Source organism: Dreissena polymorpha, chromosome 13, assembly GCF_020536995.1.
Source record: "Dreissena polymorpha isolate Duluth1 chromosome 13, UMN_Dpol_1.0, whole genome shotgun sequence".
Taxonomy (NCBI): domain Eukaryota; kingdom Metazoa; phylum Mollusca; class Bivalvia; order Myida; family Dreissenidae; genus Dreissena; species Dreissena polymorpha.
The window spans coordinates 60,000,922-60,028,058 of NC_068367.1; the positions used below are offsets into that span (position 1 = coordinate 60,000,922).

At 32.9% G+C, this 27,137-nt stretch overlaps 1 protein-coding gene and 1 long non-coding RNA gene across 24 annotated transcripts in view; both read left to right on the top strand.

Moving 5' to 3' along the window:
• Positions 1 to 27,137, top strand: part of LOC127856000 (RNA-binding motif, single-stranded-interacting protein 2-like) — a 247,648-nt gene that overhangs the window by 167,072 nt on the left and 53,439 nt on the right. The window contains exons 1-2 of one of the 23 annotated variants that reach the window (XM_052391962.1): positions 13,159 to 13,276; positions 16,219 to 16,410. The exons of 16 other annotated variants lie outside the window; for them this stretch is intronic. Coding sequence is in view for 1 of the 7 variants with exons in the window: in XM_052391958.1 (XP_052247918.1) it covers positions 4,702 to 4,704 (3 nt within the window). In the remaining 6 variants the exon portion in view is untranslated. Of the gene's footprint in view, positions 1 to 4,547; positions 4,705 to 5,255; positions 5,378 to 13,118; positions 13,277 to 16,218; positions 16,411 to 26,689; positions 26,831 to 26,870; positions 27,113 to 27,137 lie in introns of those variants that run through there. 6 more of the 23 variants (XM_052391958.1, XM_052391967.1, XM_052391960.1 and 3 more) reach the window with 6 other exon arrangements.
• LOC127856003 (uncharacterized) lies at positions 6,697 to 9,001 on the top strand. Its single transcript, XR_008037810.1, has 5 exons — positions 6,697 to 6,834; positions 7,288 to 7,364; positions 7,560 to 7,655; positions 8,261 to 8,342; positions 8,636 to 9,001. It is a non-coding gene; the product is annotated as an uncharacterized LOC127856003 (long non-coding RNA).

The following is a 27,137-nucleotide window of genomic DNA, read 5'->3' on the forward strand; positions in this document are numbered from 1 at the left end:
TATGTTCATGAATAATTCATGAATTGAAAAGATTATGAATAGTCTCATTTTCAGTTCAAGAATCATTTACTAATCAATGGTTTCCCTGAAATGGTTACACTAACAGTGCCAAAGAACTTGAAATGGAACCAATGGCTGATCAGTTCAGCCGGTAATTTATTAAAGACTTACATTTTCAAATATAACATAAACCATGTGCCTTCCGTTTCAACTTCCTGTGCACACAATATTCTTTCTTTGTAAAAACAGCAATGCAATGTACATTTAGTTCTTGATATCATCTTAAACTGTTCTTGAAATAAGATGTCCTTAAAACCTTCTTAAACTTGTCTTTTAAGTCTTCCAAGAACAATGACAGATCCTTTTAAGAACATATTGGATTCTTAAAAAGTCCATCATACGTTCAAAAACATTGTGTAGACCTGTTTAAGAACATCAGAAGGAAACATGTTGTTCAAAAAAGTTCTTAAAGTGTTCAAGAATAGTTTAAGAATAATTCAAGAACAGGAAAGGTCCTTAAAAATTATTGAAGTGTTCCTGAAGGCAGTTCTTGTACAAATGTTCTTAAAATTCTCTAGAACAGGTCAAGAACTCTAACTTACAGTGGTGAAAGTACTATGCATATTCATACTAACTTCACAGGTTTCACAAATCTACAAGATTTGTATGCTAGACATTTCAATATTACTTTCAAAAATATGTATAAAACATCTAGCACAAAGGAATTCATGAATTATTCATGATGGATCCTTAAAGTCTGTCTCAGAAAAGTCATTAGAAATACTTGTGCATGAAATGTTCATCACTAAGTATTTATGGTTAGATGAAGAACTGTTCATGAACTTTGAAATGTTCAACAATAATTCATAAACAGTTCATGAACATGTCTTAAGAACAGTTCATGTCCAAAAGTTCATGAACCAAGCTCAGGAACTTTTTCAGAACCGTTCATGAACAGTTCTTGATTGGCTTGAAGTGTTCATGAAATCATGAACAACATTTCGCCGGGGTGTCTTTCAATTTTTTCTTACAAAAAAGCCAGATATTGAAAGTTAAATCACAGCTTCAGTTTTGTTAAAATGTAAATGTGACAGCACAAATTTCTCTGAATTAAAGTGCATCAAAATGTTCTCACAACAACAGTTACTGGTTATCAATAAATTATTTCCCTATTTTTGTTACAGTACAGTCTGTTTTCTATTAATAGGAATAAATCACTGAGGGTTTATGGTGTTTATGAATCATTTGGATTCAAGATAGATCTGAGAGAAAAGTAGTTAATGTTGCTGATTAGGTAAATTATGATCATCTGACAGCTATTTCTGTTGGTGTACCTTTGATTTGGGAAGTATTTTGCTAGATATAGATAAGAGCATGTTGTTGAAAATTTATGCAAATTATTACCATCTATCTTCATTTAGTGTAAATTATGGTGCATAAAGTATCAAAGAACAAACAAAACGTGTGTGTATTACGTTTGAAGCATTGATTTGGTTTTGTTCTACTTGTTTAAACAATGACAGAGTGATGTTAGAGAAAAAAAACTATGTTCTTCATTTTTGGTAGACATTTTTGGGAATTATGAGCACTATTTTAAAATCTGACACCTGGAAAAACAATTTGCATGTTCTCATACATACATTCTTTCATTATCAATTAGAAAAAAATGGAGTTACCAGAAAGTGTAAACACAGACAGGACTCTTATTGACCTAACATGCAAATTATTAATATGGTGCTTATACATGTAATAAGTTAACATTTCTATCATTTGCTTGGAGAAAAAACAACAGCTCTGTCTTTTCAACATTGACGATAAGATAGGCAGTTAAGGAAGTGTGAATCCACTTGGGACAAGTGTCTAGACATTCCTATATAATTGTATGAGCTTTGCTCTGCGAAAACGGGTTTAAATGCAAATGCATCAAGTGTAATCCCAGATTAGCCTGTGTAGTCTGCACAGGCTAATCAGGGTGAACACTAAGCCTAGACTGTATTAACGCTAAAAAGAGGCTTCCATAAAACGATAAATACTATATATGCGGAAAGTGTTGTCCCTGACTAGCCTGTGTAGAATTCAAAGGCTAATCTGAGACAACACTTTACACAAATGCATTAAGCCCCATTTTCCCAAAGCAAGGCTTATACTCAGAATGCAATGCACTAATATTGGACAGCTGCAGTGTCCCTCTCCTTCTGTGTCAACAGCTTTAATGATCTCTGATTAAAACACAGTTACCTCCCATGTGCCTCCTGTCAGAAATATTTTGTTGTTTTACTGAAAGATTTTTTTTATCCTTTTAAAATAATGATTATACAACATAGCACATGACAGCAGTGGTTAAAATAGGACATTATTTAGTGTATGTAGGAATAGCAAATGTAAACTCTTACAAGAACAGGCTTTTGCTAAAAAATTGAGTTATGTATTGATATGTAGTAAAGAATTTGATGTAACCAAGCATAATTTAAATTATTGTATAACTTTTGGGTAAAGTGTGAAACTGCCAAACATTTCTGTCTCAAATACAATAGTTTCCACACTCATATGTTTTGTGTGCATTGGGATGGAAACTTATAACCTTTGCTGCCTCCGGTTTTGTTGCATTATCAAATTTTAGGTGTAAAGGTGTATTGCTTCCATAGGCTTTTATCAAAAAATACATTCCACCAACAGATAAAAGATGAATAATAAATAATGTCTCAAACTTATTTTCTTTTCTCCAGCCCTGTCATAAAGATAAACTATTTTCTTTTGTTTTGGAATTTATCACAAAATAACAATGGAAGTTTATCATTTAACTGTTTGTTCAGTTTATGTCCATGGCATTTTGAGAGTGATGCATCAAGTGTTTATTTAATCATCAGGTAATTTATTTATGGACTCTTGATGGGCCCAATTATCTGCATTTTATCTGTATCCATTGTCTGAGCTGCCATATAATTATTATGCTTGGACTAATAGCTGGTCCCTGAGGGGGAAACGTCTGTTGACCCTTGCACTGCCAGTACTTAACCCATTTCCCCCCAAAGGGGCCTTGTGAGTGAATTAATGAAGTATCCAATTATTAATCAATTAGAACTATGGACAAAACTATGAAGGGAGGGATTCAGGATATTTGAACATGCTATGTGTCAGGGGGAATATAGGTAATCAATGATTTGGCCATTCACCATGTTTTGTTCCAGGAATTACTATTCAACTTGTTTGTATCATCGGAAGCACTCTTTTGTGTCTGGGAACAAAAAGAGCAAAATTTAATATCCCCAGAAATTAATTATTGTGGTGATGAAAGAAATACATCCTTTGTGGTTTATAACCCATATCAAATGTTGATCCTGATGGTTTTATCTCTGGCAAATTATTCTTTTATCTTATTGTGATTTGGGTCTTAGCTTGTTTTGAATGTTATAAATGATTTACATGGTGGAGTGAATGACCTGTCAGGGTTTTGGTATGTTGGGTGTCTATAATGTTGGCCGTTTTATTTGAGATGTCACGAAGGCAGGCGGTCTGCATTTCATTTATTTTGGGTGTCTGCTATATGATCCAAAGAAATTGCAAATTCAAATGTATTAAGTGATCTTTCTTTACTTGCCTTAGTAAAGTTTATTCTTGAAACTTGGTACAGAAAAAATCAGAATGTAAATAATATAGCTTCAATTTTATGCGACAGGTGTTGCCATTGTTTTTAAACACACATCATACTTAGAAATGTCATTTATTAAACCTTACCACAGCTATTTTCATGGCAAATGGTATATTTCCCACTTCAGTTTTACTATCAAAATAAAATGATAGGGAAACAGGTGTTGTAAAAACCCCAAAACTTATTTTGTTGCTCAGAAGCAAAGCAGTGCATCTGCAAAAAAAAGAGCCTTTTTGACAGCTTGATTGCACTTATTATATACATGTAGTAATTTAAGGTATAATGTACAACAATTTTTCATTTCTGGTACAGACATAATTATTTTCAACCCTAGATGTATAATTGTTGATCTGCAATAATTGTAGGCCTTTTGTACTGCAGTATTGCACTCTTGGTAGGAAAAAACTCACTTATATTACTAGGATGCATAACAGTTTATCTGCAAGTAATTTAAGGAGTTTTATACAGGTGTATTGCACTTATCTATCTCTGACCTCTAGGATGTATACCAGTTTATCTTCAACTTATTCAAGGCATTCAATAGAGCTTTATTGCATTTATCACATATAATCACTATTAAATGAGGAGGAGGCGGCCTGGCCCTAGTCCTCTGATTTTGATACTAATTAAGCCAGTAACTCTTAACGTGATTGGCAGGAAAGCCTGTCTAGGCTTATCAGCTGGGAATCACAATGCTTAATTGACTGAAGATCCCGGTGGGATGGGGTATAAACGCTTGCTGATAAGGCTGGCAATAGGCAACCCGAGAATAACTGAACAAATATGAAATAAAACTTTTAACAGGGAACAGATAAGGGACGTTGATAAAGAGGGAATATTTTTTACATTATTTTTTTTAAGACTTTCTCACAACCTGCAGATTATTTATTGAGTGGTAATGTTTGCGACTGTGCATTGTAGTTTGTGACTGTGCATTTTTTATTGCCACTGTGGGTTATTGTTTGCAAATGTGCATTGTTGACTGTCATACTCAAACATGAAAAATTGAGTATTGAAGATTTGATTGAACATTCTTGATATTGACACCATCAATGGTGAGTACAATAAATTGTTGAGTAGTTGAAATTATGTTACTCTATTGCAATCTTTTTATGTGAATATGCAATTAAAAAAGAAAATGCTTAGGACATTTTTATATAAAAAATTTATGAATGGGTGACTGGCAGGCCTATGAAAGGCCATGAATTAACGCATTTATGCCTAGCGTCTAAAAAAAGGCCTTGGCAAACAGCGTAGACCCAGATGAGACGCTGCTTCTCATCAGGGTCTGCGCTGCTTGCTTAAAGGAATTTCTGTAAGAAATATTCTAAATATAGAAATAAATATACTAAGCATCCCTAATTTTAGAAATAAATTGATACAATTTAGAAGGATGGGAGTGTCCACTAGGCATAAATGGGTTAAAATAATTTCTTTCCTGTCTACAATATGATGCTCATGATTTCCTGAATGGGTTGATAAATGCAGAAGATTCTGCAGATAGTGAATGGGTTTCATATATCTGATAAAGCCCTGGTGATAATGTAACAGTTTTTCTCTTGTTTCTCTGTACACAAAGGAAATAATTGATGTGATAATCAAAGGTCATTAACACTATATGCTGTGCTAAACGTCTCAAAGTATTTTATGTTTGCTCATAATTACTGTGAATTGGATAAGTGGCATCAAGGATTTATAGTTCAGTAAGGAAAATTTAAAAGTTTTGGGGTGAGTTTTTTTTCAAAATGTAGTTTGTTTTGAAAAAGTTTTATTTCGCTAGTTGGAAGTGCATTTATTAAAATCAATAAATGGTAAATTATAAATATGTTTTATTAAGGTCTACGTTACATAACATCATCTGGGTCAAACCAAATTTATTATTGAAAACTTTATCAAATTAATTATTTGGGCAAGTTAAATCAAAATTCATCGATTCAGTTATGTTCCTGAACAGGTATTGACAAAAAGGAAACATAACCTGTTAAGTACACGTGAATTAAGCTAATTCAGTATTGAAAGTCTACCAGAGTCCTGACATATTTATTTCATGATATAAATAATTTTTAATTTTATGAAGGAAATCAATTTAAATATAGGTAGGTCTATATATTTTCCTAACATGGGGCATGTTTTGCATTCAAGAATAGTCAAATGCAGTTAAAATATAAAAAATGCATCTATCAGCCCATGTTTTGTTACTAAACATAGGTTAAAAATCATGTGACCATAAAATACCACAATTTTAAGATTTTTCGAACGAATTCTATTTCAACAATAACCTCTGCAGCATATTAAACAAAAATATATATAGAAGTGTGTTTAGACAGTATTTTGTCAAAAGTATGCTATGTAGGTGTAAACTTTATACATCTATGTTATTATGCTGCCTATTTCAGTCAGTTTTGCATTTAAAAGCAATGTTGGGTTGTTTTTATGTTGACTTTCAATCAACCTTCAAACCCTTCTGTATTTTACTTAGCAGTCATGTTTAGTCAGAAAACAGCAACATTTTGTTTATGATGACCAGAAATGAGCATGATGTGTTTATTTGGGCTGTTTGCAGATATTTATGCTTCATTTTAAGAGAATTTGATATAGACCTGTGTGTTTGTTGGAAAAGAATATTTCTTTTTAATATTCCTGGAAATTAAGCAATAACCACGCACCTGCTATGCAAATTATTGCGCAATCGGTGTTCAGGCTAAAAGTTGACCGAAAAATGTGGGGTGTTTTTAACGCTTCACTACGAGCATGAAAGAAGTAATCCAAATGAAAAATTTGCATATGTGGGAGGAGATATGTCCAAATAAGCAGTATCTGACCTTGCCATGACCGGAAAATAAAAAATCATTGCTCAAAAGTGAAAGTAAAAAATTCGAAGGCCAATATTTTGCAGAAAGAAGGCAGATTCACTTGAAATTTAGCTTTTAATAAATCAATTATTGTGTTTTTTAATAAATTCTAACCATTTGAATCAGGTATATGCGCGTGAAATAATATATATTTATTTATTTCCAACACCACTATTCCTGTGCAGTAGAGTTGCTCCCCTTTACGCGGAATTATTACATTGTTGTTACGGTGAATTCGGGAGCGATCTTTTGAGCAGTTTTACGGATATCGGTACGATAAACACAGTATTTGTTTGGCAGGAAGAGAAATCGTCTCATTTGGTATCGATGCAGGTATGAATTCACTTAAATCACCTAAATTATTGTGTTAATTATGTCAAAGAAAATCTGTTCCAGATCGTACCCGCGCCATGTCGTACCGGACTTGTCTTCATTTGTAACAAATGTAAAATGTAACTTCTGTGATTGATCATAATCATAAACTTAAAAGCTAAGGTACGTTATTAGTTTTAAGTTGATTATACATTTAGGGAGCATTATAATTCGCACACCATCTCATTATTAGTTTTGTTAACGTGTTAAAACTGCTATAATTAATTTCAGTTCTTATTTCATTTACATGATTAATATACAAAAAATAAATGGATATTATTATATATAAAGGTTAGGTTCTAGAATTAACCTTTGCAAAATTGAGGATGCAATGCTAAGACTCGGTTATTATGTGTCGCAGGTTTTGTGCATACCGGTATTGAAATTCTATTTTATTTACTTGTTATTTTATAGAGAACATGACTGACAAAGATCTATTGGACAGTGATTATGATGGGATTTCACAAATACATGAGCACAGTTACATTGTGGTAAGTAACATTTTAAGCAGTTGCATGTTGAAGACATTGAATTTGATGGTTAACAATTATATCCTGAATTTAAACTTAATTATTTAATAATACAGAATATACACATGCCCCTACTGTAAGAAATAATATTATTGTTGGAAATGTACTTTGTAAGTATGATGACAAAAATATGTATGTGTCTGTTCATTTGCATAGATATCGGACTCTGACGAGACACAACCACCTTCACCTTTTGGTTGACAGGAATATTCCAGTGAAAGATCAGTTGTTCAACAGCCTTTTTGACAAACAGTATGTGTGGCTGCATCTTATTATTAATTTTAATATTACTATTAAAATTAAATTGGAAATTACTTCAGTTGGCAAAGGAATTCCAGTTATTTCATCATATGGCGCTACATTAAAAAGATGACTTAAATGGATGAAATATTAAATGCCCTTACAATTGGCTAATTTTGATCTCAGCATGATTTTTTAGCAAACTTTGAAAAAAGAAACATTGAATCAGTAAAAGCTTGTAGAAAACATTTGCGGTTAAATGTTCTGTTCTTTCAGTTTGTCAGTATCACTTAATTAATATTTGCATGCAGTGCACTATTATATTTCAGCATCTTTGGAGTTCCTTTCATGAAGAAAACAAGCTCTTAATTAATGTATCGACAATGATTTACTAAATCCAAGAAGTTGTTTAAAGATATTGAGCTGTTACATACATTCGCCTATTATGAGTTCGAAACTTCTTACAGTAATTATTATAATATTTTTTTAATTATTTTATTATATGTTTGTCTTTTTTTGAATAGGTGTGTGTTAAACTATTCTAACAAATAGTGTTTCTGTTTCATCTTACAAAAGTATATAAGATTTAATTTAGCAATGCATTGTCGATCTTTTAGAATTCCTGGTGCTGCCATTCCTAATCAACCGACATATCAGAATTTTGGATAAGAATTCAGATTACTGGCTGCATATTCAACCGTAAGTGTTTTTCCTGTTCAATTTAACTGCTAATTCATAAATAAAACTTTGTTTAAGAGAAATAATATTACTTAGAAAATGTTCTTAAATACCAGGTTGTATCACATTTGTATTGGGTGGGTGGGGCAGTTGTACATGTTTTGGATAATGTTTTTTTTTTTAAATACTAACCAAATAAGTTTTTGTTTTTTTGAACATTTATTCTTGTTTTGTTGTACATTATTTCAACTGTGATATTGAATCACATGCACATTTGCAATTTAGAAAAATCAACTTTGTATTGTCTATTTCAGGAATTTTTGGGTCCTGGGTTGGTGGGGGGTAACGTGTTTCAGACCAGAATCCTGCCGGACCATCCAATTGCAAGGACATCTAACATAGCTGAAATGTATCTGTAATGAATTATTAAAAGTTTGGATAAAAAATGTGTTCTTAAATCATTATTTTAAACAAATTATACACCCAGGTTGACTATTTTGAAAAAATGAAAAATGACAATTTTTACACATGGGATTTTTCAATGTTTCCGCATTCACTAACATTACTTTAGACAATGTAAGATAGACAAACCATACATATTTGGAAATGGTTTACTAATATCTATCAGAAAATGTATAATTTTACTGGGTTTATGTCAATTTTCAAAATCAGTGGTTATTGCTACTGGAATTGAAAAATAACCTTGCTGCAGTGCAGTAACTGTAAACATGAATCAAAACCAAGAATTTGTGGGCCCTCTTGCAGAGTCAACCCTGTTGTGTTAATGGCTGAACTGGCTCTAAGGGAGATAACACCAATGGCTGAATTGGCTCTAAGGGAGATAACAAATGAGTTATCTGAAGACAAGGTAGGCGACTCCAGCTGTGCCCTATCAGCTGAGCAAGGCCAGACTGACAGAAAAGATGCATCAAGTTGTTGTTGTGGGATTCTTGAGCTGGTGGTTATGGCTCAGATAACACCTGATAGATAATAGGATAAATGTTAAGAAACCTAGGGACCTTTGAATTGTCTTATCAGTTATCTCCCATGATGTATGGTTAATTTTTGTTGGGCACTTCCTTTGTGCGACTTTAAGATGGTGTATCAGGTGTATGATTGATGCTATTTCCTTCTTCCCCTTTGCTGTTTATCTTCTGTCCAGAAAATGTGTTTCCTTATGTCCCAAAAGCTATTAAAAGCCCTCATTTTAATTTTTCGACCTGGATGAAACCAACACCATCGTTTTCTTTCTTTTTTTCAATTGTACATTTTTGTTTATCAAAGAGTGAATGATTTTGAGATAATTATATTTCTTAATTTATCAATTTTTATCAGTACCTTGACAATTGTTCAAGGTGTTGAAAAAAATCAGACTTTGACATTACCTAAATCTGCAACATTAACATAAATATTACTTCAATTTTGATGTAAACAACATTATTCATAGAAACATAAAATGTCATTTATACTCACCTGATATCAGTCATGAAATCTGCAAGTATTTGAAATAAATTTTGTGGTAATCTGCAGATTGACATGATAATGTTATTGTTGATGTTTTTATAGTTTGTTCAATCACAGAGGCTTACACTCAAAATGGTCTTTTCGTTCAGCTTGTGACTTCAAGTAATTCATGTATTGCCATTAAAACTGTGAATACTATTTTTACATTTTTGATACAATATGATTGATATAGAGCTCTGGCGTGTTTAAAATAAACTGGTGGTGCGTGTGTTTGGTGTAAGGTTATCATGTTAGATTTGATGCTAATGTTAGCAATCTTTCTGAGAAAAGCCAACATGGCTTATCAATAAATCCTTGATTTCTGATTATTTAAATGCTGATTATCAGATATTTTTAACTTCTGGTTGATGTTTGTATGATTTTTCATGTTAATGAAAGAATCCTCTGTAGTTTTGTTTTATTGTGTAAAATAATACTTCAGTTACACACGAGTTTGCGAACAGTTGTGTTTTTTTAGCTCACCTGAGCACAACGTGCTCATGGTGAGCTTGTGTGATTGCCTTTTGTCCGTCGTGCGTTGTCCGTTGTGCGACGTCAACATTTGCCTTGTTCACTCTCTAGAGGCCACATTTATTGTCCAATCTTCATGAAATTTGGTCAGAAGATTGGTTTCAATTATATCTTGGATGAGTTCGAAAATGGTTACGTTTGCTTGAAAAACATGGCTGCAACAGGGAGGGGCATTTTTCCTTATATGGCTACATATGGCTATAGTTAAACCTTGTTAACACTCTAGAGGCCACATTTATCGTCCAATCTTCATGAAATTTGGTCAGAAGATTGGTCTCAATGATACCTTAGATGAGTTCGAAAATAATTGTTTGCTTGAAAAAAAATGGCTTCCAAGGGGCAGGGCATTTTTCCTTATATGGCTTTAGTAAACTCTTGTTAACACTCTAGAGGCCACATTTACTGTACGATTTTCATGAGACTTGGTCAGAAGATTCATCCAGATAATATCTTGGATGAGTTAAAAAATGATGCCGGTTGGTTGAAAAACATGGCTGTCAATGGGCGGGGCATTTTTCCTATTATGGCTATAGTAAAACCTTGTTAACACTCTAAACCACATTTATTTTCCGATCTTCATGAAACTTGGTCATAAGATTTGTCCCAATAATATCTTGTTATCTCAGGTGAGCGACTTTGGGCCTTTCAGGCCCTCTTGTTTTCATTATTGTAATATTGTCTAGGGTTTTATGAAATCAATAAAAAAAGTTCAAGTTATTAACAATTGTTTAAAACTATCAGATGTTTAATGTCAAATTGTTGTGGTTAAACATTTTATACACATATAATTTCAATAACATTCTAGCTTTATCTGTATGGCATTTTGTGCCAGACGCTGAATACATTTGGACAAGTATGCGTATTTGTCTGTCTTGGTTAAATATGTTTATTTTTCTACCCAATTTACACCATCTTTGTAGACAGGATTATATGAAGAGTACATTCCTCCCATATAAAAGGAGCCTTTAAATTGAAGAGCCAGCTTATAATTTTCAGTTCCTCTTTTGAAGAGGGTATTTAACTCAATCACACCATAAGAGGCTTAAGGTAATTTAGCAGAAAGATGCTTTGTTGTACAAGTGAATGTTTGCAGCTACACCATGAAAGGAAACTGGCAATAAAATGTTTATAAATATGTGGATCATGTTATAAACTCTACAGTCGTGTTAGGGAACAATGGCCACAGTGTAATCCCCATTGAATCATTCAGTCCAGGGGTGCACTGTTATCACCACAGTGCAAGATGCTTGCTAAATATGCCATCAAGTGTTAAATATGCTTACTCATGCCCCCCTCCCCTGCTTTTTGTGCATTCTTAATTAAATATCTGAATGAGATTGGTGTTACCACTAAACAACTTAATTAAATATCTGAATGACATTGGTGTTATCACTGGACATATCTTTAACTAATTGAGCAATCACAAGTTTTCATTGTGGATGCCTATTTCAGTCCTCATTCTAAAAGTCTTGTCTAAGTTTTTTAGCATATAAGAAATATTTTATGTGAAAAACATCCTCCTAAGGATAACAGATATAAATCAAGACCACTGTTTGATAAACTTCCTATTATCTGGAGTAATGCAGTCGATTTTGTACCAAATTCAGCCTTTTGAATTTTTGGTTTGGTATTCAAACTTAAATTGGAGATGAACTTTAATTGAATACAACTGCTTGTTATTGTAAACAAACTAATAAAGATAAGATTTAATTGAATACACTGGTATTTCTAAAGACAGCAGCATATATACCTTTTCAATTCTATTACTTCTCATATGTGTATATGTTCCTAAAAGCTGTTGAATCATTTTGTAGTTTTGCTTTGAATATATATTATTTTAAATAATTATATTACTGTCTTTTTCTGGAACATTGTGAATTTGCATGTATCCAGTAAAAATCACTATGTTTTTTTACTGCAAACGGAGTGTGTTTCCCTCAATTACATAACATGAAAAGTTACCACATGAATTTGCCCCCCCCCCCCCCCCCTGCCCCCCCACCCCCTGCCCTCAATAACACGACAGGAGTAATAACCATATGAATTTAGTTGTCTGATGAATGTTTCTGTCACACTGTAGCTGCTTGTTACACAGTTATTTAACAAATTACTTTTGTTTGATGAATGTTTCTGTCACACGTTAGCTGCTTATATAGGCTTATGTTACATGAGTTATTTAACGTAACATGTTACCTTTTGCAGGAAGAAAAATAGGTTTGAGTAAAGTTATGTATAATGATGTAGTTTATATGTTTTAAATGTTCATTTCTCTGTTTATCCTAAATAAGTAATTTAGTTTAAATCTTGTTGTCCTATCAGTAATACAAATCAGTTCAGATTTTTCTTAAGAAAAATTTAAATGCAGTTAAATCAAAATCAAATTTAAATCTTAGTTTAAGGTACGAACAAAAAAAATGTTGTTTTCACTAACTTTGTTGTAAGCAACGGTAGATATAATTCACTTAAGTTTTTCGTGAAGACGGTGGAGAGAGCTTGTTAAAATAACCCATTTATGATTTTCTATCAGCTAGAGCACAGAATGATTTGCTCAATTTTGATATAAATCAGTCTGATTTTAAAATAATCATACACCAACAAAAGTTTCATCATACCCACAGCCCAAGTTCTTGCAAAAGTAAAGACGGAAACAGACAAAATGTGAAGTGCCGTTTTAACGATGTTTTGAATATAAGCTGAGTTTTCCTGGTGTAAGTGGATACATCCTGATTGGGTACTAACGTCATCCGCTCAAGTGACAATACATGCTTTGTAAATGCATCCTTGTTTATCAAATTGAACTGATGATCAACCTTGATGCGTTAAGTTGATTCATATGCAAATTGTTGTTGTGTGAATTTTGGGATAGTGTTCACATTTATCATATTTTGAGATTTTTGGGTGCGATTAGGCCTTGAATTATTGTGAGTATTTTTTGTATTTTTTGTTGATGCTGATTTAAGATGACATTGTGTTTTTCTTAATAGGTAAAGCAATAGGTGTGAATTTTACTGACTTTATTGTATTTTTATTGTTTTTTGAAATTTAGTCTATATTCAGTTTGGATATTATTTATATCAACATGCATATTTTTGCACATGCTTTACTTTCTTTCTTCTATTATTATTAACTGTAAATGTTAAATTCTGTATAAAGTAACATCTGTATGTTCAAGTGCAGTACACAATTATTCTTAATGATAATCTTTTAAATAAATAAATAAAAATACTGATTTAACAAGTTTAAAAACTTAATTGGTCTTGTATTCAAACACAAATAGGCCTAATAATGTTTTTTTTCAGATTTTTCATCCGACATAATTATGAATACATGCCTGGATATTTATTTCTCTAGACCTGATTTTTGACATTTTGCTTCTAACTACTGACAGTTCATAAAAAGCTTATAACTAGAGATGTTGGCTTTCTGTATTTTTTTGTCACATTACAGGACATGTTTTGCATGCAAACATGATAAAACACTCCAACTCATGCTTTGAATTATGATATTATATTTTTCTGAAAATGGAACAATAAATTATTAACAAAGGGAGGTAACTGTTACCATGTTCATTGACTTGTTAAGACTATTCCACTGCTGTAGCAGACATAACTGAGCCTTGATGTGAAAACGGGGCTTAATGCCTGTGCTTTAAGTGTCGTTTAAGATAAGCCTGTGCAGTGTGCACAGGCTAATCAGGGACAACACTTTTTACATACACTGCAACTCCAATATATCACGGTTGAAGGGGTCCAAAGATCGCGACCGTGATATATCCGGCGCGCGATATAAATCGTCAGTTTATGTATGCATGTATATGTATACATTAGCATCATTATGCAATCTCAAAACACGCTATTTACCAACCTTATTCAAGTTTGTGTTATATCCATATGTCATTAATTGGTATTACACAAAACATTATTCCATGTGAGTATTTTCAAATGCGTATAATTAAATTTTTAATCCGAAAAACCTTGCCGAGTTTTATTGTTCAAGAAAGCATGCACAAATTAGACCCATGTACAAAATGACGTCATTCATTTCTCATGAAAAGCATGCACATCATGGGGTTTAATAGTAGAGCATTGTGACTAACTGATCTATATTGTATACTGTATCTAACGCACACAGATTGTTGAGATAGGTCAGTATTGACTTGACATTTACTGTTATAATTGTGTTCACCTTCATGTGTGCACTGATGCGTTTCGGCAGTTCAAAGCAAATTCAAAAGAGAATTGTAACACCCGAAATGACCTGTCATGTTTGACAAATGGGTCTTTTGTTTATCGCAGTACACAGGTGTTAATGTGATGTACAATGTAAGCAAACAATCTGGTCAAAACTGGATTATGACTGTTGGATTAAAGTTGGTGAAAAAAGGGAAAAATACTTGCTTGAAACGGATTTTAATGCATCAAATTCTCAGATAAAAACATTTTATTTAAGGATTATGCTCGTCAGATTTTTGGGAGCCATAGCCGATTCGCGATATATTGGACAACGCGATATAACGGACCGTGATATATTGGAGTTGCAGTGTATATGGATTTTTTTTTTAAGGAAGTCTCTACTTAAAGAAAATCTAGTCTAGGTTGTAAGTGTAATCTCTGATTAGCCTGTGCGGACAGCACAGCCTATCTTGGGCTGATACTTATGCACATGCATTCAACCCAGTGTTGACAGAGTTAACCTCAATTGTTTTGAGAGTGTTAACAAGAAACCAAAGGCTATCAAACATCCTGCATTATGACACCTGTAGGCAACAGAGCACTATGTTTGTATCTGAGGCCTGAGGGCCCAAAATGGCAATCTTGTGTTACAGATAAATAATATTCTTTACCAGTTTGATAAAAGAAATTATCTGCTTCGAATACCACTGATGCTGGATTGGTGGAGATTGTGTCAAGTCAATGAACTTTGGTGTAAAATAAAAATATTTGTCATAGATTTATTGCCATAATTTTTTGTCATCCCTCCTGAAGTAACTGTAAAAAGGTGAGGCTGGGGACTTTTTATCTTTGAAAACCGTAAAAAACGACATGTTTTCACTGTTTACAAAATTAATCAAATGCAAATTGTTTTATTTATTTTTTTACAAAATGTATGCAAGCATGCAGCTACAAAGAAACGTTTTATTGATGATACATTTCTTATACATTGAAAAGGAATATTTTCTCACTAGTATAATACCCAGCTGTGTTGAATTTCTCACTGATTTTGTCAGCAGTGTGTTAAATTGTCTATTAGTTTTGGTTTGATATCAGAAGGCATGGTGGTGATTAGGAAATCAGTGGAGCGTAGCCACAAACTGAGTTGGAGAGAGAGCTGGTAACTGTTCATGCACGGCAGAGTTTGTACTTGCATTTCACAAGTGCAGCAGAGCGTAACCTTGCCCCAAAGGCATTGATTCGCCTGTCAAATAGTGAATAGCGAGTCACTACTACTGCTAAGTTGTAACGTAACTATATATCCACCTCTGTACTTATCTGTTTTACGTTAGGACAGTACTGCAGAGCTAAGGGGCGTGAGTGGTTCAATAAATTGTTAACATTTGATTTTATAAAAGTTAATGGGCCGGTGGTTTTCATCAGTTTGGTTGAGGACTGTGGCAGACTAAGGTTGTTGGTGATTAAACAGGACAGTGTTTGGGGAATCTGATATTTCCGAATTTTGTAGGAGATCTGTAAGACATTGGTTGAATTTCTTCTTCTCAATGCTCCGTGAAGCAAATTATTTTGGACCAGTTAACTTTGGTTTATCACTGTGATAGGTGTATTAATTTAGTTGAGGTTTATAAGGGTTGGACTTAGGAGGAGAAATTGTGAAAGCCCTGTGAAACTATCTGTGGTATTCTATTCAGTCTTGGTGGTCATCCACGGTCATCTGAGGTCAGTGAACGAAAGAACAGAGAAATCGTGAATGTTCACAGCTTGTAGTGAAAACAGAATAAAGGACACTTTCGGACAGTACATTCTTTGAGACGCTTTTAACAGGATATTACTAAATCGTTGACAGTCTCCTGTTTAATTGATATTTTTTAACGCTAATCAAGGTAAGCTTTTTTTACTTAAATGATAGTAATAATATCAGTATCCATTAATAGTTATGTGTGTAATTGCTGAATGGAATGTGGTTTCAGGCATGCGTAATTGCTTTGTCAGTAATTGGTTACTTAGAAAACACTTGTAGGGCAATTAGGAATTTAAATATAATCTGTGGTAATTACTGCAATTTATGTGTGTAGTTAACAAGCAACATTTTATATGAATTATTGGTATTAGCATGTATCTTAGATAATATTTTAAAACATGCGTTGTTTTTTTAACTGAATTAAGAATTGTTTTATGCATAATCAAAAAGGCATTATTGTAAATATATTTGTGGTCTTCTTGAACATGTAAAACAAGTGTTTAGATTTATGAAATTGTATGCTATTTATTGTTCATTTTAAATTTAACGTTCTATTATTTGCTTTTATTTTTGTGTTGTCAAAAACTCATACAATTCATTTAACATTTTGTTCTAGTGCTAAAAGGCCACTAGAAGTACTTTAACATACATGACTGTTACGACTTCTGACTTTTGAAATCTCTTGAGCTCTTAGAGGCTATCAATAACTTAAGATGCCCCATACTTCTTTCAAAGTTATTGATTCTTGTCCCTATAAGTTACATCTACCTTTTATGTAAAGTCTGTGTGTTATACATTCCTCAAATATTTTCATTGCAAATCTATTTTTAAGAGAATTCAATAAAGCCAATGGATAGTATTCTATTAGTGTATAATGGCTGTTTGAACACTGCAATAGTTAAAGGTAAACATAGCCAATATACTTGAAAGAAGGATCTTTTTTAATTGAAGATAAAAGCTTAAATAAGGGATATTATTTTGTTATATATTTACCATAAGACTTGTTTTTCAGGTCATTACTGAAGTAGGTATATCAAACATTGCTTTGATTTGTAAATGGGTGTGAGTTTTTATGAAATCAAAATAAAAAAGCAGAGATGAAGACTGAGGATCAAAGAGATCATGTAAATATCTAGAATAATATAATGGTCTATTAAGGCATGGTGCAAGTGAATTGGCTTTTAAAGCAACCCAAAGAAGAAGAAAATAATTTTAGTGACAGCAATATTAAGGTGGATCAATCTTTCGGGGAGTGAATTTACGCTCGCAATAAAATGATGCAGACAACATAATAATTATTATGTCTTATTCAAATACATGGTAATGATTGCATAGTTAATAATTTGTACTGGCAACAATTAAGTACATTCTGTTCATTATGGCTTCATTCAAAAAAGGAAAAGAAGAGCAATTGTTAAAAAAAAGAAGAAAAACCAGGGTAAAATAATCTTAATTAACAGGTACTGAGGGTACATTTCCCACCGTGCAATAAAGACTTTCATTTTCGTCTTGAGGACTACAGAATGGTTTCTCTTTTGAAGGTCACCCTCCACTAAGATTCAGATTAGGCAAGGCGGCTGTATTAAGTTCGTACACAACTTCCTTTGCGGTAAAGCTGGATTAGCATTTAAGAGGATTTTATGACATAGACTGCACAAAGATAACAAAAAATGTTTGCAGTTAAGGTGCATCTGACAGTAAATCAGTCAGAGTGTAGAAATTTGTGTACAATATGGCATAAGTGTTGTTAGACTTTTTAAACACTTTTGACCCAAATGGGAATTTAGGGATCATAAATTGTAGCCATCACATTTATTGTTTTCTTATTTTATAGTCAAGATTTGAATGATTTCTGACATCTTATATTGTTTATAAGTGACCCAATTTCATCCCCATAGATCATTCAATCTTCCATCCCCATAGATCATTCAATCTTCCATCCCCATAGATCATTCAATCTTCCATCCCCATAGATCATTCAATCTTCCATCCCCATTGATCATTCAATCTTCCATCCCCATAGATCAGTCAATCTTCCATCCCCATAGATCATTCAATCTTCCATCCCCATAGATCATTCAATCTTTCATCCCCATAGATCATTCAATCTTCCATCCCCATAGATCATTCAATCTTCCATCCCCATAGATCATTCAATCTTCCATCCCCATTGATCATTCAATCTTCCATCCCCATTGATCATTCAATCTTCCATCCCCATTGATCATTCAATCTTCCATCCCCATTGATCATTCAATCTTCCATCCCCATAGATCAGTCAATCTTCCATCCCCATAGATCATTCAATCTTCCATCCCCATAGATCATTCAATCTTCCATCCCCATTGATCATTCAATCTTCCATCCCCATTGATCATTCAATCTTCCATCCCCATTGATCATTCAATCTTCCATCCCCATAGATCATTCAATCTTCCATCCCCATTGATCATTCAATCTTCCATCCCCATAGATCATTCTACTTAGAAAACCTTAAGTTAATACATTTTATGAAATTCAATGCCATATGATATGAGTTGTTTCGTGAGCGGAATGTAAACATAAGTGTTACTGTATCTATAAAACGCTTGAAATACGATATTTACCTTTCAGTTAGACAATTTATTAGATCGTATCTTCGCACAATTCAGATATATTATGTCTTGCAATACAATACTATTGAATCAGCATATTCATGAAACATGATTCAATTGTTTACCACTATGAAACTTTTATTACACCTTCAATACTTATTTAACTTTGCTGGAGAAATAACAGTGAAAGAAAAAAAGAAAACTTGCTTTATCCTTGAATTAGTGAAGCACATAAATTGGTGATAAACAAGTTTGGTTTCTGGCCACTTATCAAAATATTTTGTCAATTGAGGGAGATAAAATAATTTGTGGTTTACTCACATAAAGATAAAGTAAATGGTTGCCAAGCCCTACAAAAATTTGAGTGTGAAATGCTAGCAATTCTGCATTGAAAGGTCAGAGAAGCTAATTTTCAAGTCATAGTGTAGTATTTTTATGAACATTCAAGGCTTAATTTATCTTTGATAGTTTCAGGATGGCTTTTTACCATATAATCACCCAATTAGTATCAGTTAAATTGTTATTCTGAGTTCCAAGATAATGTTTGGCTATTCAGGCCTGCATTTCCCAAAATAACCAGAAATAATAAACAAGCATTCTGCATTTGCTGCATAAAAGCAATTGTGCGATTTCCGGAGATACAAGCAAATAGAATTGTATTACATGCCACGTAGAATTAGGTGCAAGATGATAAACAAATGCTTTATCTTGTTTTTGGTATTTTTTTTTATAATTCTGCAATTCTTCTTACCAGTATTGATAAAAATGATATAGGGTAGTCTTGGTGACAAAATAAGTATTTAAGTTCCAGAGCTTTTTATTGGTATATGTTTTGGATTTTCTACTCATTTTTAGCATAACATTTAAAATGGTACTTTGTATAACAATGTGTACATGTATGCATTCCACACAACTAGTTTAGGAAAGAATTAGAGCCAGTTTGAGGTCAAGTTTGCAGCATTTGAGTAAAAATGTTAAAAATACCAAGTAGAAAAGAGCGCCATATTGGTGCAAAAAGTTACCATGTGCCTTCTAATTTCAATGTCACATGGTACCTTTTTGCATCAAGGGGGCGATAGTATCATTGATAAACATCACAACAGCAGGACTGTGAATGGGTGTGAAAAAAGGATAAATTTTGAGTATTTAAGACGCCTTATTATGGGGTAATTAGACGGGGGCGGGGTGTATGTATGAAACCTGCTGTGTTCCTCCACGAAAATGCCAAGGTGTTGTCATCCACATAAATTGAAGGATGATACTTTGGATTGATATTTTTACTTGTGGGATAAGATAAGAAAAGCTGTAAATTCATTTTATTTTTAATTAGGGCTCTGTTATGGTTACTGTAAATATTTTGCTGAAGTGAGCAAAAAACTTTTTTTCACCCTTTTGGATCATGTGGAATTGTCAAACAATGTGGTCAAAAATGGGTAAATATTCTCTCTTCCAACATATATACATGTAATTATATAAATAAAATTGGAAGGACTACATGTCTCTTTTAGTTTTTGTTGGATATTTGTTTCCTTTGAAAAACGCGACTATCATGTACAACTTCTAAGATTTTCTTCTAAGGTTTTTCTCTCATTTGACCTTGAAAACAACTTAAATAAATCAGAAGAAAAAAATGCTTAGACGCCTACAATTTTAAAAGTGCAAAGCCATTGAAAAGAAAATGCTGGGAGTAATCTGCACAATGGGTGGGATCTTAACATAGCAATTTATTGCATACTGCGGCCTGCCAAAATAGTTGCACCAAAATCACGAATGAAACAAGATGATTGGTCATCACATTCCTGCCAATTATGGTAGGGAAGGTCTTCAGTTTAATACCTGTAATACTTTAATAGTCAGAATAATTCTTCAGTACATGAATCTGGTGTTTATTGTTACCCCATTGATCACAATGTGCTCCCTTCTGCCCTAGAGGGCTGAGCAGTGTCTGCAGCTCTGGAACATTATGATAAATCTATACATTTGATCAAATTGCCCATAGGCAGCGTAAAGGCAAATGCAGTTTGTTGGTAACATTTTCACATAACTCAAATTATCCGCATTAAAGCTAGTTAACCGCTGATAGACTGGTATTTTGTTTTTTGGTTGTGATAACTTTGTTGTAATGAAGAGGCTTGTATCCTTAAAATAAGAGGGTAGGGGTTGGGGGGGGGGGGGGGGCAATTAAAATTAGGTTTGCAGGATCTCTTTTGTATGTATTGTTTTGTGCAAAATAAAAAATATATATAAAGGGCATTGATATCATATTGTTTTCAGGTGGTATCTTTGTAAATAAAATTTTTTTATTAAAATTGGGTGCAAGTAGTTACCATTTTATTTATCAGTAAAGTACCAGAACTGTCCTGTTAGTTTTTGTTATTAAACAATTTTGTTCTTTAAAATTAAAAACTAAATTATATCAAGTTATTTCCCGTGCTCAAATTTCTCTTTCATCTATTTATTCATCACTTTACTGTTTCTGGTTGATATGCTTTATTTATATATTTTTGCTAAATTTCAAAGACCTTCGATATTCTTTCAATTCCAGCTTTTCCTTTTAAAAGAAAATGCTTACAAATTACTCAAGTGTAATTCTTTACAAATGCGATTTCAACGTTTCAATAACTGCATTTAAATTGTTGAATGAGCCTAAATGACTCGCAATTTATTTTTTCTTTCAACTGTAACATATCAAGTTGACAGCGATCATGAAAAAATGCTCATAAGCCTTTTGTAGATTTTTAGTGAATGAAAACCTTATATTTTAATGTACTATTGGCTTTATGGATTTGTTCAAGCGATACCATCGAAAACAATATCAAAGTCACGTAACACTGCATGACTTATTATAAAGTGCATTTCTTTAAAAAAAAAAGGCATTTCTTAATGTAAAGAGTCTATAAAAGTAATAAAGGATTAAAGCATCATCTTTAAATATGCCAAAATATTGAAACTGTTGCATTTATAATCAGTAAGGTCAAGAGTAGGTTTAATTTATAGACACAAAACCCAAAAATGTCAGCTGTCTCTCAATTGCACTATTTTGTTTACGTAAACAAGTGAGCACATTTTTCGCATTTTTGTGTAGCATGCCTTTTAAAAAGTTGGCCATTGACAAAGTAATTGTCAGAGTAACAAAAATAAGTTAGATAATCAAGACTTGATAAAAGGCCTTTTGTATGGGCCCGTCTTATCTGAAACCCAATATGCAGTATTTTTTTGCCCCAATTTTTAAGTGCTTTTCCTTCCGTTTTGTAAGATTTTTTCAGATTTTTTCTTGACCATGAATGCTCAGTCTTGCTCATACTTGCATGCACTTGAATTGAACACTTTTAAGGCCCCCGGATTGAATGATCGGGGACATATTGTTTTTTGGCCTGTCTGTCTCATTCTGTCCCAAAACTTTAACCTTGGTTAAAGTTTTGTGATAACTTTTGCAATATTGAAGATAGCAACTTGATATTTGGCATGCATGTGTATCTCATGAAGCTGCACATTTTGAGTGGTGAAAGGTCAAGGTCATTCTTCAAGGTCAAAAGTCAAAAAATACAATCCAAGGGAAGTTATAAGTGTTAAAAGGGAGATAATTTCTAAACCTGCCAAATGATATATTGAAATATTATTTCAAAGCGGCGCAATAGGGAGCATTGTGTTTCTGACAAACACATCTCTTGTTTAATGCAGACATCATACAACATAGACTATACAATAGAGGCAAATTTCTTTGAATTTCTCGTCAAATGTATTATGCACTTCCTAGAAAATTAATATTTCTAAAGGATGCAACATTATTACAGTGATTCATTGAGCGTTGTTGTTTTTGCGTAAAGCTGTTGTTCATGCAGATAAATTAAACATGGTTGTATCTGGCAGCTTTCCAATTGTGCAGTGTCATAAAAATATTTGTGGCGTTCCCACTTGTTTGTTTGTTGTTTATTTTTTCATTTGATGAAACTCTTAGTCATTGTTAACCCATTTATGCCTTAAGCGTCCTGAAAAAAGGACTTTGCAAACAGCGTAGACCCAGATGAGACCCCGCATGATGCGGCGTCTCATCTGGGCCTACGCTGTTTGCTTAAAAGAATTTCAGTAAGTAATATTCTTAATATAGAAATAAATATACTAGACATCCCTAATTTTGGAAATAAATTAATCCAATTTAGAAGGATGGGTGCGTCCACTAGGCATAAATGCGTTAATTTTACCTAATGGCAAGTGTAAATGACTCAAACTCCCACGCGTTTTGAATCATGTAGTTGGTGCAATTTCGCCCAAGTGTAATTGTGTTTCAAATTTATAGTTGTAATGAACGCCAATGATAATTTAAGGGTTTTGGGGTGTTTAAAATGCAATAAAGCTTGTTTTATTGTGATATATCCTCACCGACTTTTGTTGTTATAATGGCTGTTTGTTATGGCAATATCAAAGCTATATCAAGGGTTTAGCATTAAAGTGTTGTATCAGTCACATTTCTTTTCAAGATACAATAGTTTTGCACTAAACCCACAAAATATATTTTTTAAAGGGACTGAGTAAGAAAGAAACTTTAATCCTGTCTTTTTCTATTTTTTAAGCCAACTTATACTTATGGAAATATGTAAGAAACTACAAGTTCTTGCGTTATATCAGAGAAGGTCATTGAACCTGCTTTGTACTGCTTAGTAGTGTACAATAATTGTTTTAAGCATTATATTTAAGAAATGATTTGCAATTTATATCTTAATTATGTTTTGTTATGATATTATGTTTTTGACGACTTTTGAACTTTCTTGCCTAAAAGTATGTCTGTCTTGAAAAGGTATAACTGAAGTGTTTGTTGGTGAAGTAGTAGTATTTGTTCTTTTCATTGTTGTAGCAATTGTTTTGGTGGTGTTGTTACTTACGATCATACATGTGATAGTTTAATGATAATTGTGTGAGTTTAAGTAGAATTTAATGAACAAGACCTCGATATATATAAATATGTACAAAATTTAGAAACAAACGATTCACAGTTAAGATTGTAATTTACAAAGCTGCTTTAAAAACTGTCATATTTTAGCTTAGCTGTTAGTTCCTGTAAGGCCGATGTTGTTTAGGCAGAATATTCTTTTTTATACCCTTTTTCTGGCTCCCCTGCCATTTTTTTATTCGGGCTAAATCCCAAATATCCGTATTCTTTAATACAAACGGAAGACTCCAAAAAATTAATGGATCTTTTAGCATATCCTTAATTATCCAAGATTATACCTGATCTGGGATAATACGTACGGGAATGTAGGAAGTGTCGATTGAAATGGCATTAAGCAGATTGGTTTTTTCTGATACAATAATGCGGAGCACTTGTCGACTAACGTTTTTCCAATACTATCAATGGTACTTTTGTAAATTTTGAGTGTTTAGAGGATATGTGGAGTTAATCCCATCAAGCCAGAACAAAACGTCCATGAAAAAGTATTTTTGGGGTTTAGGGTTATTGTTAAGAGGGATGCCGCGATCATATTTACTTTTTTCATGGATCAATTGTGTTTTGGAATGATATTGATAATAGGGAAAGAAAAACAATTTGTGTTTGGTGTTTAGGTGGTCAGTGGTTCTGGATTAAGGTGTTACATTCAGAGCAGGATTGTTGTTATTCCTGGGTCAATATTGTCGTAAACAATTATTACGGTCACAAGCATAATGTTATGGATGATGAACGCTTAAAAGTGTGCGACAGAGCTCATGTCTCGAACTTTAAAAAATAAAAATAAACAATCTGCTAAAGTGTTTTGATTATTTTGTGTACAGATATGGGTTTTGTAAATTAAAGCTAAAGAAAACTGAAAGTCACATGGCTCTCTGTGCAAAGAAACTGAAATAATCCTTATTTTTAAGATGCATATTCTGACACATATAAAAAAAGACAGTCAAAGCCAACAATCACCCTGCCCGTATAAAAAAAACACCAACAGTAAAAGTATTTACAACAGTTTAAAATATGACTTTGTGAACACAAAAATATGTTCTCTGTCACTGAAATACAACACATAGATGTAGTGTATATTTCATCACCTTAAGCCATCAATGGCATGTCAAAACAGAACACCACCAGTGTGTCAATTAGGCTTCTGGCTATAACATAACATGCTTTTCCTTGTCAATTTTCCTTGAAAACTTAGCATCTTACTTTGGTTATTTATGGCCTGTCACATAGTTTACTTATAACGAATATATTAACTTCTTTTTTGTATGCTTTATGCTTAGGTTTGGCCTCGAGTTGTCAAATTAATGTTGCTGGGTTCAAGTTTATGTTGTTTTGAATCTCTGTAAGTGAAATGCTCCCATGCAAATTTACTGGGTTTCATAATATTGTGTTTTGAAAAAGAGCTATAATTCATGTTTGTTTATAGGAATGGATGGGGAGGTTAAGGTTTGTCATAAATATTGGTAAACATTTAAATTGATATGAATGATTTGGGAAAACTAGAAGTTGCACCTTATATAATAACAATTTCATGCCTTTTTGAAATACTTAGATCAAAACATCGGTATGAAGGCAATATTGACTTCTACAATCAGTTGATAAAAGGAGAAGAATGAAAATTGTATGGTTAAGGGTAGTTTATTTAATATTGTATGGCAAACCACTTAACTTGGAAACATGTTTATTGCTGAAATAACATTGCTATAAAGTTATGCTATATAGATGTAGCCTGTGATACAGTATCAGTTCTTCAAAGGGATATTAATAAATCACCATAACTGATCATTAATCTTTTCGGTCCATGATCCCCCCCATCCGCACTTACATCACTAACTGGCGTGCTGTACACCAATAACATGGCTCGGATATATGATTTTCACAACCAATTTTTGTTGGTTTATGTCCATGGCTAGAATATACAAGAGCAAACATGTACCATGGTTTTCTAAATGCCTCTCTCAAGTGTCTTTGCCTGTGATAGGGCTTTAGGAGGGCTGACCCAGAATGTGTTGTGATCATTTCAATATTGATCAAAGTGGGCACTCATTAACATCAATAACTTGTGTAACTTTTATGACTTTATGAGGTTTGGAACAAAAGCCATTGTCACTAATTAAACAAAGCTGATGTGACATGGTATTATATTAGACTATTTTCAGTTAAGTATTCTTTTACTTTCATGTAACATTGTATAGTTATTTTAAAAACTCAAAATGAAAAACCATGACCATCTTTTGTATTATATTTCGTCATTGACCAAATGAAAGTATCTTTTTTCTTTTAAAAATTCACCCTTTGATGGGCAATTTTTTACCATCTTTAAATTTTAACCATATTAGAAACAGTGAGATTTTAAAGCATTATTCCATTTTATATATTACAAGATCACCCTTTGCGGGCGGCGTACACAGCAGCTCTCTAATTTAAATAGTGTTCATCCAATCTTCACCAACATTGGTCAGAAGTTGTATCTAGACAATATCTAGGTCAAGTTCTAATATGGATCATGCCAGGTCAAAAACTAGGTCACGAGGTCACTTAGTGCATTTCAAGCATTTAGCATGGTGTCCGCTCTCTAATTGAAGTAGTTTTCATCCGATCTTCACCAAATTTGGTGAGAAGTAATGTGTCTAGATGATATGTAGGTCAAGTTCCAATATGGGTCATGGTAAAGTTATCCAGTTGTCCAAAACCTTCAAACGGGTGTATCTTGTGACAGTTTGGCACTCTTGTTAAAATATGTTGTCAAAAGCCAAGAAATAAAGGACACAACATACATTCCAGATGGTCCCACAATCTTTGTAATGGTCCTCATCTAAATAAGTACCACTTCGTAAAAGTTTTAACTACGCTAAAGTTTTAATAGCGCCCCTCTGCATTCTCATCGCGAATTTAATCAGCGTAGATTTGTGTCTAGTGTTTATTAAGTAAAGGTGGGATTGTGGGTATGTAATCAAATATTTCTATAGTAAAGTAGAAAGGTAAATTTACATTGAACGTTCAGTCAGAGGATAACAGATAACTGGGTATGTTTATACAAGTCTTTATTCAATACAGCCCTTTATTGGCATAGATAAGTTTTCGCATTTCGTATACCATTGAGCTCAATGTGCGATTGATTTCAGTTGTATGTAGGGTGTGATTCTCTGTGTTTGTACACACATTAATTTATTTTGAAATAAATACGGGATTGTAGAATTTGTGAATGACTGACTCGCAAAGAGAAATTTAAAAGTAGTTTGTGAATTTTCCGAGTGTTTTGATTGAAAGTTTGTTTAAATAAGGAGTTTAATTGCTGATATAATAAGGTAATGTAAAATCATGTTAATTGTT